The sequence below is a fragment of the Lethenteron reissneri genome, chromosome 32 (genome assembly GCF_015708825.2).
Source record: "Lethenteron reissneri isolate LAM-NWPU_2019-01 chromosome 32, ASM1570882v1, whole genome shotgun sequence".
Taxonomy (NCBI): domain Eukaryota; kingdom Metazoa; phylum Chordata; class Hyperoartia; order Petromyzontiformes; family Petromyzontidae; genus Lethenteron; species Lethenteron reissneri.
In genome coordinates, this window is record NC_083810.1 from 690,122 (window position 1) to 704,996 (window position 14,875).

At 50.2% G+C, this 14,875-nt stretch overlaps 1 protein-coding gene across 1 annotated transcript in view; it reads right to left on the reverse strand.

The window, feature by feature from the left end:
* Nucleotides 1–14,875, reverse strand: part of LOC133350126 (tyrosine-protein kinase BTK-like) — a 55,207-nt gene that overhangs the window by 27,893 nt on the left and 12,439 nt on the right. The window contains exons 4-7 of the mRNA XM_061564154.1: nucleotides 14,731–14,796; nucleotides 12,341–12,395; nucleotides 11,841–11,920; nucleotides 141–271 (exon numbers count right to left, since the gene is read on the reverse strand). Of these exons, the coding sequence (XP_061420138.1) occupies nucleotides 141–271; nucleotides 11,841–11,920; nucleotides 12,341–12,395; nucleotides 14,731–14,796 (332 nt within the window). The remainder of the gene's footprint in view (nucleotides 1–140; nucleotides 272–11,840; nucleotides 11,921–12,340; nucleotides 12,396–14,730; nucleotides 14,797–14,875) is intronic.

Here is a 14,875-nt window from a genome sequence, read left to right on the forward strand (position 1 = left end):
TTGTGTTGCCGCTTTTGTCAATTCTGGTGACGGTAGGTAGTCACTTGCAAAACGCGACTATCTTGATCTCTCGCGTTTTTCACCCGGGTTTTGATTTTAAAAGAAGAAGAAGCTGGGCGAACTTTAAACCGTGTTGGTACCTGCCGAGTTGTGCTGGTGATAGTGGATGAGACTCGGGATGTTTTCAAAGAGGTGGTTTTCAGCAACGTAGTACATCCTCTGTGGTTCACACACTTCCTTGATCTGATAGTGCTTCACAACGCCAGTGTCACTGCAGTGGAAAGCAAAGCGACGCATTGACATATTTTACTTATTTAAGTATTTCACCGGAATAATTATTTGAGATGGAGCATCGCGTTTGCAAGGGTGTCCCGGGTATCGATTGACATATAGCAAATACGCAATGACACTTAAACTGATATTTTTAATCCGTAATTTATACTGTATGCATTTATAAAAGAAACTTTGCACTCAAACACGTAATAAATACATAAATAACACTATGTAACACAATTTTAGTTCCTGGGTAATAAGTGTTATTTTGAAATTGCGTATGCCTAAAAAGTATAGAAAATGGCTATTATTCCGCACAAACTTGATTTTGTGCACCAGGACAGTGATATTTTGAAATGTACATATTTTCAATGAGAAAACAAGCAAATTTGTGTCTTACGTTCACAAAGTCAGAAAAAAACAATATATGAATCAAAATTAACATGTATTTATACTAAAGTAATACAAAAATGACTACAAAAGATTTCCAAGTGAGTCGTTTTTCGAGAATTACGATTATACTGTAAATCACTTTCACGAATCAGCCCCCAAATTTAGTCTCCCATCATGTTCTCGTGATACTGTCCTTGGTAGCGGCGTTCAAAGTCCGGTATATCCTGGTGGAAGCGCTGGCCTTGCTCCTCCGAGTACGCTCCCATGTTCTCCTTGATTTTATCAAGATGAGCATCAAGGATATGGACTTTGAGGGGCATCCTACAGCCCATTGTGCCATAGTTCTTCACCAGTCTCAACCAGCTCCACATAGTTGTCGACCTTGTGATTGCCCAGGAAGTCACGAACCACTGCGACAAAGCTGTTCCAAGCCACTTTCTCCTTACTAGTGAGCTTCTTGGGGAATTCATTGCACTCCAGGATCTTCTTTATCTGTGGTCCGACGAAGACACCGGCTTTAACCTTTGCCTCAGACAGCTAGGAAAGAAGTCCTGAAGGTACTTGAAGGCTGCCGACTCCTTATCTACAGCTCTGACAAATTGTTTCATAAGGCCCAATTTGATGTGCATTGGTGGCATCTGCACCTTCCGGGGGTCCACCAGTGGCTCCTACTTGACGTTGTTCCTCCCCACAGAGAACTCGGTCCGCTGTGGCCAGTCCCGCCTGTGGTAGTGCGCCTTGGTGTCCCTGCTGTCCAAAAGGCAAAGATAGCAGGAATACTTGGTAAAACCACCTTGGAGACCCATCAGGAATGCCACCATTTTCAAGTCTCCGATGACCTCCCAGCCGTACTCATCATACTTCAAGGCGTCCATTAAGGTCTTGATGCTGCTTGTATCCTCTTTGAGGTGCACCGAGTGAGCCAGGGAAAGAGACAGGTACTTGTTACCATTATGGAGCAGCATGGCTTTGAGGCTCCTGGATGAGCTTTCAATTAAGAGGCGCCACTCATTCTGGTTACAGGCGATTCCAATTGCCTCGAACAGACTGGTCACATTGTGGCAGAAGCAGAGCCCATCTTGACGGGTTAAGAAGCTGCAAACATGTTGGTGACGCTTCCTCTGATCTGCGACTTGCACACTTTCATCCAACAAGTTCCACTGCTTGAGCCTCGATGTCAAAAGCTCGGCATTGGACTTGGTGTGACCAAGATCGTTGAGGTCTTTTTGGTTGGGATTGTATGGGTTTCTCTCCTCAGCTTCACCTCTCAAATTGTCATCTGGATCTACGTCTTCCTCGCTTTCTGACTTGCTGCTCTCTTATAAAGATGGCTGCTCTCTCTCCGGAGGAGTGGGTACAGGGAGCTCATGGCAGTGTGGCACCGGGGCAATGGATGAAGGTCCGGATACGTGATAGCAGGTGCATTCTTTCCAGTCTGACGTTTGGAAGGGTCCACCATGCAGAAGTAGCAGTTGCTTGAGTGGTCAGTGGGTTCCCGTCAAATTCTAGGGATATGCAAACTTTATGGCTCTCTTTTTCCCTCTGTACCATCCTACAAAAATACATTTATTTCACCTATGACTAATGTGTAAGAGATTTTAAAATATTTTTTTTTTAATTTTACTGATTTTAACAAATTTTATAACATAAAATTCCGAGCAACAATTGTACATCTTACCTTCCAGAGTTTTTTTGCATTGCTTGCAAGTGAAATTAGGTGCACAGGGTCTGTCTTGATCCCCGACAGGCATGCTGAAATATGCCTTGTAGGCCTCACACATCTTAGCAGATGCTTCCACAGAGTATTTTTTAGCTCTTGTCTTGATACATTGGCCGCAGACATAGCAAAATGCGTCTGCCGGATGCTTGCAGCCTCTTGATGCCATCTCAGAAAAATGCAGATATGTATCCACTTAGGCAGCTGGAACTAAACTTAACTGGTGGGCTTAAGGCCCATGTATGTATACTACTATTATTACTGGAAAGTACTAGAATATTCTAGAAGTTACTCTAAGTTTACTCAGCACTGGATCTATCTGAAATGTTCTGGAAAATAGGTACATTTCTAAATATCATTGTCCTGGTCACAAAAGAAAAGTTTGTGGGAATAATAGCCATTTTCTGTACTTTTGAGGCATAAGCAATAAGGAAATAACACTTACTACCCAGGAACAAAAAAATGTTGATACACAGTGTAATTCAATGTTATGGAACAATTCCGAGGGGATATCACCGAGGAGATGGAGCGATTAAATCACCTCGTGTACACCAGGTGCTATAGGTGGGCTCTTGCATTGCATGATGATGAGATGGCGACTGCTTGGGGAGGCCTTCGTCCAGCAGTAGATTGATAATGGCTGATGATGATTTATACACTTGTGAAGAATTATGGCCTGGTTTATAATGCGCATCTTTCAGAAGACATGTGTTGATCAAATACATGAACTCTGCAACCAAACTGGCCCGATTTTTAAACCTATGACATGGACATGCATTGTGATTGTTATGCAGTGCCTAGCTTGTCGGTGAAGTATTCATTAAAAAGCGATACGTAACCCTGTCACGTATAAGTAACATCGTAATACAGTCCCATCAGATATGCAGAATATTGGATCAATTGGAAGTGCTTTTATATCAACCAAATATAGGCACAATTGGTAATAATTGTTAATATAAAGTGATAATAAAACATATTAGAGAAGTTACAATTGTGTCTAATCGCAATCTGTGGTGGTATTAATATATACCAGATATGTGGCAATAATGTATGTTTTATATACAGTGAGAGAAAAAAATATTTGATCCCCTGCTGATTTTGTACGTTTTCCCACTGACAAAGAAATGATCAGTCTATAATTTTAATGGTAGGTTTATTTGAACAGTGAGAGACAGAATAACAACACAAAAATCCAGAAAACGCACGTCAAAAATGTTATAAATTGATTTGCATTTTAATGAGGGAAATAGGTATTTGACCCCCTCTCAATCAGAAAGATTTCTGGCTCCCAGGTGTCTTTTATACAGGTGTAATGCGGGCGTGAACGACCTCCCGGAGGTGACGTCATGAGGGGAGGAGTTAGGTCACGTGGGGGAGAGGGGTCAGGTCTATAGGGAGAGAAACCGGAAGAGGAGGAGGAGTGACGGGAGACTAGGAACGAGGTAGGCCACGTAGGGCGAGAGCGGGAGAGTGGCGAGATCGCCACGTATGCAGGGAACGAGGTTCGGCACCGTCGGCCAACGGTGACCGACCCGGAGCAGCGAGGAGGCTGCAGGTGGCAGCGGGAGTCTGCACACGGAGTTGGCAGCGGGAGTCTGCACACGGAGTTGGCAGCGGGGGTCTGCACACGGAGTTGGCAGCGGGGATCTGCATAAGGAGTTGGCAGCGGGAGTCTGCACACGGAGTTAGCAGCGAGTCTGCAAGGAGAGGAAGGAGGCTACAATAGTGATAGCAGCCGGGGGCTGCAAGCAGAGTATCTCTAAGAGAGTGCCGTGAGGGTAAAGACAAGAACCCAAATAAAGGACACGGAGTCAGAGAGAAGCGTCCGAGTCTTTTATTACACTGGAGTCAGAAGTGAAACGGCATGGCGAAACAACTCAGAAAAAAGAATATTCCGTCTCCGGCATCGGCTTCATCTTCCGACGACGAAGATCTTCCTCCTGAAGTCGGCCTGACTCTGGCAGAAGAAGAGATCCGTGCTGGGACGAGTGCGGGTCCGGGGGTCCAAGAGGTCGTCGTGTCGGCGGACCCGTCTGCTCCAAAGGACGCGGATTCAAGATGGAGCCAGATGGCGGAGCAACTTGTAACTCTCAAGAATGTCATTACTCAGTTGTGTGAGCTTGTCACGCCGAGGGCGGCGTCGGATGGAGATGTTGGTGGTCCGCAGGAGTCCGGGTTGTCTTCGATGTCGCCGCCATCGGCCACGCGGCACGACGACGCCATCTTGGGCGTGGCGCACGACGAAAAGCGGGAAGCCGCCATTTTGGGACCTCCACGATTGCCAGCCGCCATCTTGTCGACACCGCGTTGCCACGCCATGTTAAATTTGCCACCGGAGGAGCCAGCGGCCGGAGGGAGCAAGCCAAGGAGTCGCAGTCGTCACTTAACAACTGTCAAGGAATTCTCCATCGGGGGCGATTGGAGTGCGTTCGCCTGTAGATTTCTGGCAGCGGTACGCTCAGCGAGGTGGACGGACGCCGAGGCACTGGAGGTTCTTCCGACCCTTCTCGATGATGAGTCCGTTCGTTTTTTTCGCTCTATAAAAGCCGCGAAGAAGAAGACTCTGCGAGGGGTGTTCGACGAAATGGCGGACGCGTACGAGCCGCCGGATGATGCCCATCGCCGGTTTGTGCAACGACAACGCGCACCCGAGGAGTCACCGGTTGCGTATAGGGGCGCGGTGTTGGAGCTAGCTATGGCCGCTTACCCGGAGACGGAGCCTGACCTGCTGGAACCTCTCATCCTGGGGAAGATGTTGGAGTTGTCCCGGGATCTCGGCATTCCTATGCCGGTGTGTGGTCATGAAAAGCTCACGTCCCGGGCTGCGGCGAAGTGTCTGGACGCCCAGTTTAACCTTCGCCGCTGGAAACAAGTTACGGCGTGGACAGGTGGTCCTGTCGTCGAGGGGGGTGCCTTAGGGTGGGACCCTAAAAAGGCCGTGTACATGCCGGATGGGAGCAGCCAGCAGGAGCTGTCAGCTGCCTCCGCTCCGTGGCCGGCCCGGGGTGGGCCGGGGCCACGGGCTGCGCCGCCGATACGGCCGCGTCGGGACGGGGTGCCCGCTGCGCGCCGCAGCGACATCGAGTGCTTCCGCTGCGGCCGTCGGGGCCATTATGCCAGGGACTGCTGGGCCCGCGTTCCGGGTCCGCCCCAGCAGGAGGCCTCGACAGCGGACGCTCCCAAGAAAGATTCTACAGCACAGGCAAGTCGGTGCGCACCAGACACCCGGCAAGGCTTGACACCTCACTCATCGCCGTTGTCGTGCGAGGCGGATGTTGTTAAATACGGGAGGCCATTATCTGCGCCTTGTCGCTCGGTAACGCAGTGGCGCAAGTTGGCTCGGCGGGTTGTCGCGGCTGCTACCGGTTCGTCCACTGTACCCGGGTCGATCCAAGGGGTGGACGTACGTATTTTGGTGGATTCCGGTGCGTCCGCGACCATCATTTTGGACGTGATATTCCACCTTTTGAACATCCCACCAGGGGCCGTGAGTCCAGCTTACGCTTCTTGCGTCGCTGCGAACGGGGGTAGCATGGGCATCGTGGGGCAGGTGGACGCTAACATATCTATCGGGGGTGTGTCGGCCTCGGGAATTGTGTTAATTTCGAGGTCCCTTGCGGTTCCTTGCCTGTTGGGTACTGATTTTCTCACTAAAATGCCCATTCTAATTCGAATCAATGAAAACTGCATTGAATTGCCGGGGGGCCGTAAAATGGCATTTTTACCGTCCGCCTGGGGGCGACCTGCTCCTGTCGCCCAGGTGCAGGCGTTATCGGAAGTTTCTGTTGATATTCCACCTGGCTCACAGATGCTCATTCCCTTACGATATCGGAAGCTGGTGCCTGGTCGGCAGGGAGCTTTTGGGGTTTTGCTGTCGCCGTCCGCCGCTATTACGGGCGGATCGGCGCTGGTGGGGGCGCAAACTATTGTCCGGCCAGATCAGCGGCCGTTTTTGCAGGTGCTTAACGCGAGTACCGAAAGCGTGTGTGTTCCGGCTGGTACCGTTGTGGCACATGCCACTACGGCGTTTACGGCTCACAGTGATCTGTCCAGCGGGGGGCTGGTTGGGGGTGTTTCACACGATGGAGCGGTGGATGATCGTTGGATTGCTGAATTGTGTGGGGAGAATTCAGCCCTTTCCGGCGAACAACGTTGTGCGATTCGTAAATTATTATCGAGTTATTCGGATGTGTTTAGCTCCGATGATTTGGACTTGGGACGCACCTCGCTGCTTTATCATCATATCGACACAGGGGACGCTGCCCCTATTCGCTTAAACTCGCGTCGGATGAGTCCGGCTGAGCGAGAGCATGTTCGAGGGGCAGTGGATGACATGTTGAACGCGGACATAATATCTCCGTCTAACAGCCCATGGGGCGCGCCTGTTGTGTTGGTTAAAAAGAAGGATGGCAAATTGCGATTTTGTGTCGATTTTCGTAAGTTGAATAAAGTGTCGGTAGCAGATGCGTACCCCCTGCCGCGTATGGACGATTCTCTCGACGCCTTGTCGGGGGCCAAGTTCTTTTCAACGCTAGATCTCTCTTCGGGCTTCTGGCAGCTCCCCCTTGACGAGCCCTCGAGAGAAAAGACTGCTTTCCGTACGCCGCAGGGGTTATTCCAATTTAACTGTCTTCCGATGGGGTTGAATGCGGCCCCTGCCACTTTTCAGAGGTTGATGGAGTTGGTATTAACGGGGTTGCAGTGGGAGACATGTCTGATATATTTAGACGATATTATCGTCTTCAGCCGCACATTTGATGAGCATTTACTGCGGTTGGAGGCTGTATTCACCAGGATGCGTTCTGCTAATTTGAAATTCAAGTCAAAAAAATGTCACCTACTGCAACACTCCGTTCGATACTTGGGGCATATTGTTAGTGCGGACGGGGTGGCCACAGATCCGGAGAAAACTGCGTGTGTCCGTGATTGGCCAACCCCGGCCATGGTGGGTGATGTGCGTCGGTTTTTGGGGTTCGCCTCTTATTATCGGAGGTTTGTTCCAAATTTTGCTACGATTGCGAGGCCTTTGCATCTCCTTACGGGGAAAGGACACAGATTTGTTTGGGGACCGCCGGAGGAGGCGGCGTTTCGAAGCCTGCGTGATCTATTGGCTACGGCACCGACGTTGGATTATCCGGATTTTGAACATCCCTTCATTCTGGATACGGATGCGAGTGACACTGGCATTGGGGCGGTGTTGTCTCAGTCAAAAGGTGGAGTTGAACGCGTAGTGGCGTATGGTAGTCGGGTTTTGTCTCCCGCGGAAACCCGCTACTGCGTCACTCGCAGGGAACTTTTGGCTATTGTTTTTTTTCTCCACCAATTTCGACCGTATCTGTACGGTCGGTCGTTTATTGTCCGCACGGACCATGCGGCCTTGCAGTATGCTCTTAAGATGGACCAGCCGTCCGGCCAATTGGCAAGGTGGCTGGACACGCTGCAAGAATTTTCCTTCCAAATTCAACATCGGAAGGGTGTGCGTCACGCTAATGCGGGACGCGCTTTCCAGGTTGCCGCAGCGATCCCCTTGCGCGTGTGCGTCGGGGACGCATAGGTGTGGACCGATTCAGCACCCCCCTCAGCCTGTCGCGCTGGCGGTTGATGTGCCTGAAGCTCCGCTTAAGCCGGGACCGGTTGATGGGGGACCGGCTGATGGGATTTTGCGTCTCCCGAGGTCTGTGTGGATTCGGGAGCAAATGTTGGATGATTCCTTGGTAACGTTACGAAAGCGATCGGAAAAGGCGACTAGGGGACTCGGTGCGGGTGGTGCGCTGGAATCCGCTCTCCGAGATGGGTTGCTGATGTGGAGGGAAGGGATACAGGAACGCTGGCGTCTGGTTGTACCGGCATCATTGCGGTACGAATTGATTAGGACTCTGCATTGTGACACACTTTTACATCTGGGGGTGCAGAAGACCCTATTGACGCTGCAGCGAGACTATTATTGGCACGGCATGTCGACAGATGTCGTCGGTCACGTTCGCGCGTGTCCCGATTGTGCCCGCCGGAAGCCACCTAAACATCCATATGTGCCGCCGATACAATCTATTGAGGTATCTCGGGTTAATGAATTGGTGGCATTAGATATTTTGGGACCCTTTCCGCCATCCGCTAGGGGAAATAAGTATTTGCTAGTGGGGGTGGAGTACCTCTCCCGCTGGCCGATGGCCTGGCCTTTGCCGGACCAGTCAGCGGCGTCTATCACAGACGCATTTCTATTTGGGTATGTTATGGACAAGGGGGCGCCGGAGAGGCTCCTTACAGACCAAGTCTGGAATTTTTCATCTAAATTGTTGGGGGAGGTGTGTGCGGCTCTTGGAACTAAAAAGATACGGACATCCCCCTATCACCCACAAACGGATGGTATGGTGGAACGGTTAAATCGGACCCTGTCCGCCATGCTGTGTCATACGGTCAGTGAAAAACAATCAGATTGGGATTTGCATATCCCTGGGGTGCTTTCGGCGTATCGCATGACGCCGCACGCGGCTACTGGATATTCGCCGTTCTTTCTTATGTACGGCCGTGAAAACGTGCCGCCAATCAATGAGCAGTTGGGAACCGGAGCGAGGGGACCTGTTAAACCTCTTCCGGATTATATTCAGGACAACGTTCGCCGTGTCACTGAGGCGAGGGAAGGAGCCCGCGTGGCTACGGCCAAAGCCCAGGCCCGGAACGAGCGGTGTGCTCGACGTTCAAAGGGGGAGTGCCCCTGGAAAACGGGGGACCTGGCCTGGCTTCATTGCCCATAGGTGCGGCCAGGTACCTCTCCTAAATTACATAAACCATGGCAAGGACCGGTCCGCCTCATCGCGGTTCCCAACCCACAGTCGGCGCGTGTTCGGGTTGGTTCGCGGCGCTGGTTCGTACATACATCTCGGTTGAAGCCGTACATTGCCCCGCGACCTGATGCGTCATCTCCTGAGGTTGCCTTGCCGGGGTCTGTTGCTGCCGACTCGCCCCTGCCTGTGCCTGCTGACCTTGCAAGAGCGCCTGTCGTACCCCTTACAGACAAGCCGGCCGTGACGCCGCAGGAGGGAGGACGCTCCGCTCGCGGGGTGCCGACCGGGGCCGCGGAATCTCCGGGACCTGCAGCCCTTCCTGCCCCGCCACGGACGAGATTACGGAACGCCTCTGAACGGGACCGGGACGGTGGCAGGCCTCCAATGGCGACGGATGAACTTGCTCCTGTCGCCCTTAAAACCCTGCCACGCTCCCGCTCGGCGGGAGGGCCGCCGACCGTCCGGGACGGTCCGGCTACCCGTACTCGCTCGAAATCCCTCACATTTCGTTAACTTGTGTTGTGTTCTTGTTATATTGTTGTTGTATGCTTCGTGTCCTTTAATGTATTGGTCTTTTACGCTCGCATTACTTGTTAGGTTGTTGTTCAGCCGAGGTCGGCTGGATTTTCTCTACGGGGGAGGGTGATGTAATGCGGGCGTGAACGACCTCCCGGAGGTGACGTCATGAGGGGAGGAGTTAGGTCACGTGGGGGAGAGGGGTCAGGTCTATAGGGAGAGAAACCGGAAGAGGAGGAGGAGTGACGGGAGACTAGGAACGAGGTAGGCCACGTAGGGCGAGAGCGGGAGAGTGGCGAGATCGCCACGTATGCGGGGAACGAGGTTTGGCACCGTCGGCCAACGGTGACCGACCCGGAGCAGCGAGGAGGCTGCAGGTGGCAGCGGGAGTCTGCACACGGAGTTGGCAGCGGGAGTCTGCACACGGAGTTGGCAGCGGGGGTCTGCACACGGAGTTGGCAGCGGGGGTCTGCATAAGGAGTTGGCAGCGGGAGTCTGCACACGGAGTTAGCAGCAAGTCTGCAAGGAGAGGAAGGAGGCTACAATAGTGATAGCAGCCGGGGGCTGCAAGCAGAGTATCTCTAAGAGAGTGCCGTGAGGGTAAAGACAAGAACCCAAATAAAGGACACGGAGTCAAAGAGAAGCGTCCGAGTCTTTTATTACACAGGTAACGAGCTGAGATTAGGAGCACACTTAAAGGGAGTGCTCCTAATCTCAGCTTGTTACCTGTATAAAAGACACCTGTTCACAGAAGCAATCAATCAATCAGATTCCAAACTCTCCACCATGGCCAAGACCGAAGAGCTCTCCAAGGATGTCAGGGACAAGATTGTAGACCTACGCAAGGCTGGAATGGGCTACAAGACCATCGCCAAGCAGCTTGGTGAGAAGGTGACAACAGTTGGTGCGATTATTCGCAAATGGAAGAAACACAAAATAACTGTCAATCTCCCTCGACCTGGGGCTTCATGCAAGATCTCACCTCGTGGAGTTGCAATGATCATGAGAATGGTCAGGAATCAGCCCAGAACTACACGGGAGGATCTTGTCAATGATCTGAAGGCAGCTGGGACCATAGTCACCAAGAAAACAGTTGGTAACACACTACGCCGTGAAGGACTGAAATCCTGCAGCGCCCGCAAGGTCCCCCTGCTCAAGAAAGCACATATACATGCCCGTCTGAAGTTTGCCAATGAACATCTGAATGATTCAGAGGACAACTGGGTGAAAGTGTTGTGGTCAGATGAGACCAAAATGGAGCTCTTTGGCATCAACTCAACTCGCCGTGTTTGGAGGAGGAGGAGGAATGCTGCCTATGACCCCAAGAACACCATCCCCACCGTCAAACATGGAGGTGGAAACATTATGCTTTGGGGGTGTTTTCTGCTAAGGGAACAGGACAACTTCACCGCATCAAAGGGACGATGGACGGGGCCATGTACCGTCAAATCTTGGGTGAGAACCTCCTTCCCTCAGCCAGGGCATTGCAAATGGGTCATGGGTGGGTATTCCAGCATGAAAATGACCCAAAACACACGGCCAAGGCAACAAAGGAGTGGCTCAAGAAGAAGCACATTAAGGTCCTGGAGTGGCCTAGCCAGTCTCCAGACCTTAATCCCATAGACAATATGTGGAGGGAGCTGAAGGTTCGAGTTGCCAAATGGCAGCCTCGAAACCTTAATGACTTGGAGAAGATCTGCAAAGAGGAGTGGGACAAAATCTCTCCTGAGATGTGTGCAAACCTGGTGGACAACTCCAAGAAACGTCTGACCTCTGTGATTGCCAACAAGGGTTTTGCCACCAAGTACTAAGTCATGTTTTGCAGAGGGGTCAAATACTTATTTCCCTCATTAAAATGCAAATCAATTTATAACATTTTTGACATGCGTTTTTCTGGATTTTGTTGTTGTTATTCTGTCTCTCCCTGTTCAGATAAACCTACCATTAAAAATATAGACTGATCATTTCTTTGTCAGTGGGCAAACGTACAAAATCAGCAGGGGATCAAATACGTTTTTTTCACTCACTGTACATATATATGTAGATGACAGTACAGTATTGCACCATGTGTGAAACTGTCTATTCAGCTGCACAGAATCACGTGGTTCAGGGTCAGGGATGCACAGCGTTTAGATCTCAATTTAAAAACAAGTATTTACCCCAAACTGTTGGTGTATATGGACACGGTGTAAACTCCGGCATGGCTTGAGTCTCTTACGACAAATCCTCCTTCTTTTCCCTGAAAAAACAACGCATCGCCCCATGAACACATAGCACAACGTCCAGCAGAGAACCTGTACAAACCATTGCGTGTGAGCAGTCATCCATCTGTACCCGTGTCTTGGGTGCTGTGTTTGTCTGGTAATGGATGCACATATTCATACGGTCCATCCTTTGACCATTTATAAACGAGTGGCATTTAATTATAATTATTGTTATTACGAGTGTTTGCCCACACAAAGCCTCACTGAGTCTCAAGACATTTTCACGAGGGTCCTGCTAAGTTTTCACAGTAAGGTGGCCGATGATTGTTGTTTCTCAATCGCGTCCAGTACTTTGCTGGGTTATTTTTCGGATTTGAAAATAAAAGTGGATCCATTGACGCCGGCACGCAACGGAAAAGAGTGGACATGGAGGTGCAGGCAAATCGATGGCAAACCTCTTCCTTGAGCAGCTGTTCGGCCATGGAGCGGGAGATGTCCTTTGAGTACCACCTGAGGGCCAAGGCAAGCGAGTTGGGTTTTTTTGTTGCTTAAACTTGACAAAAAATGTCATTGAAAAAAAATCAAATCAATGGATTATCACAAAACTCAACCAAGAAAGAGAAAGTAGTGATAATGTGGGACACGTGACATCATGCACATAGCAGCATCGTGCAAGTCCAGAGTCGGTAACAGTATGTCTATAGAAGTGGCTCCCAGCCATCGTGGACCCATCGACCACTGTCAACCCTTAACAAACTTTCGCGGACTACCGTGCAGGACAATGTCTGTAGCGTTCTGTGGAAGAAGAAAAACCCTGCAACAGTGCCGAGGACCCATTCCCCGGGGGCCTTGCAGACCACATGTTGAGAACGCCTGGCCAAGAGACCAGTGGCCAGATGGGTGCATGCCTATACGTCCATGGACATATGGCGAGACGTGGGTTAGTAAACAGTCCTTGGCGTGACATGAATTGGATTATGAAAGTGATATCCAGTGCCAGTGGGGAGTGCAGGAGGCTCTGCAAGCGACGTGATTGTTACTCTGCCCGTCCACTCTAGGAAGCCTTGCCGAGTGCCAACTCTTTCTCAGATGAGCCCTGACAAGTTTTCGCAGTCGGGGGGCGATCTCGCTATTTTTGTATCCCTATTGAGTAATTTGTAAGTCATTTTAACCATGATTATGTTTGTCCAACAGCAGTGCGTTTGTGTGTTTTCTGGAGGAAGCCCGTGCAGAACAGGGGGAGGATTTCTCCACACTTCTGGCTGTCGCCCGATGAGGCCAGTTGTAAACGTCACGTTACTCGAATGGTAGATGTTGTGGGTTTACTCTCCAACACACAACCCATGTGCTGAACTAGTAACTAATTGCATGTTTTGTTTACGTGCCAAACCTTACTAATTGACTGTTTAACGACACATTTTTTGTACGTGATCTAGCCCAAATAAACCTCATATGGATGCACACGTCACACAAGAACGTTGCGAATCGAACCCAGGCCCTTTTTTCAGTGAGGCACAAGTGTTGCTACTGTGCCACCCTGCCACCTCTATATATGGACACAAATGTAATAATACTGACATAATATTAATGGAATTATCGACATGGTAAATATGTAAGGTATGTTTTCGACCCAAGCGTTTAAATTGCCCTTGTGAAGCCACTGCAGCTATGGAGTCACTGTGGCTGCCACCCTTCCGCTGATTGACCGAAGACCATCGGTTAACAAGAGTCGGTGCGCAGGCCACCAATGCCGTCAATAGCCGCCTGAGAGACGAACAAAACGAGATGGTCATTGTGCACTTTTTTCCCAGCGACTCCCACGGGCAGGTGCAGACAAACATTGTCATCGTGAAGAAACGCGAGTGTACCACTGAGGTCTATTCACTGACGCCCACCATGCCCAAGTGACATACTTATACTGTACTGCCAAAGAACGCTGCACTCATGTTTTCGTGGCAAGACATTCACATACCTGTCAACCCCGTATCAGTGCCTTCCTTATTACAGACCAATGCAGACCTCATTGGTTACCCTGTGCCCCTTATAAATCTCAACGTTTATCCTACAAAGTCCCATCACAAGGGAGCAACACAAACAAATAGAGCATTTTTTGCCCGTATTGAAACGGATGTACGCCGTATGGACCTGACAACTCAATTTCTTTGTATAAGAATACAGGTAAACCGTATGGGTTGACAGGTATGCATTCGTTGAAATTGGTGTTCTCATTTTACAGAAAATCACACGCTGTAATATATATTAGTATGTACTGTATACTACAGGATGGCTGGGTGGTATGGTATCAGCATGCTCTTCACTGAACCAGTTTTCGTCGAAGGTAGCAGTTCAATGTCCTCAGCCACCCGTTAGTTTCCCTAAGGAATCACTCAACGCACGCTGTTTGCTGTAACGTGGGTGGCTAAATTTCATTCACAAGTGGTATCCTTGGTGACCGTAGGGGGAGACATGAAGACAGAAGTTGGGATACCGAAAGAGCAGATCTTTGTGGCACGTGCAATAAGAAAGGAATCATTGCGAGGTTTGGCGGAATCTGCTGCCTTGACCGTGTTGACCGATTGATTATCATACTTTAGACAACTGTGACAGGCTCGGTCCTCCCAGCATCGGCCGATTCAGTCATCACAAGCAAGTGTAAATCAAACCTAAGTCAAGTTTTCCCTTATTTTTGGGAAAAGCACGGCTCCGAAGTCCATCGGCTGCTCTTAAAGGAACGGATGCCATCGAAGGCAGACGTAGGTTCACACGTTCACGCCATGGAGGGAGCGAGTTGTCCACACCACTATGGCGGAGTGCTGAGTGCGCAGGACGTTTCTATCGTTCTCACTCGTATGCCTCCAGTCCCTTGAATGTCTTCTCCATCACGTAGTTGCTCGGTATGAAGCCTTCCCTCCTGCAGGAAACGACACAGAGCGTTTATTTTAAATAATGACAAAATTACACGCGGATTTCACGATCTTCTCTTTTGCAGC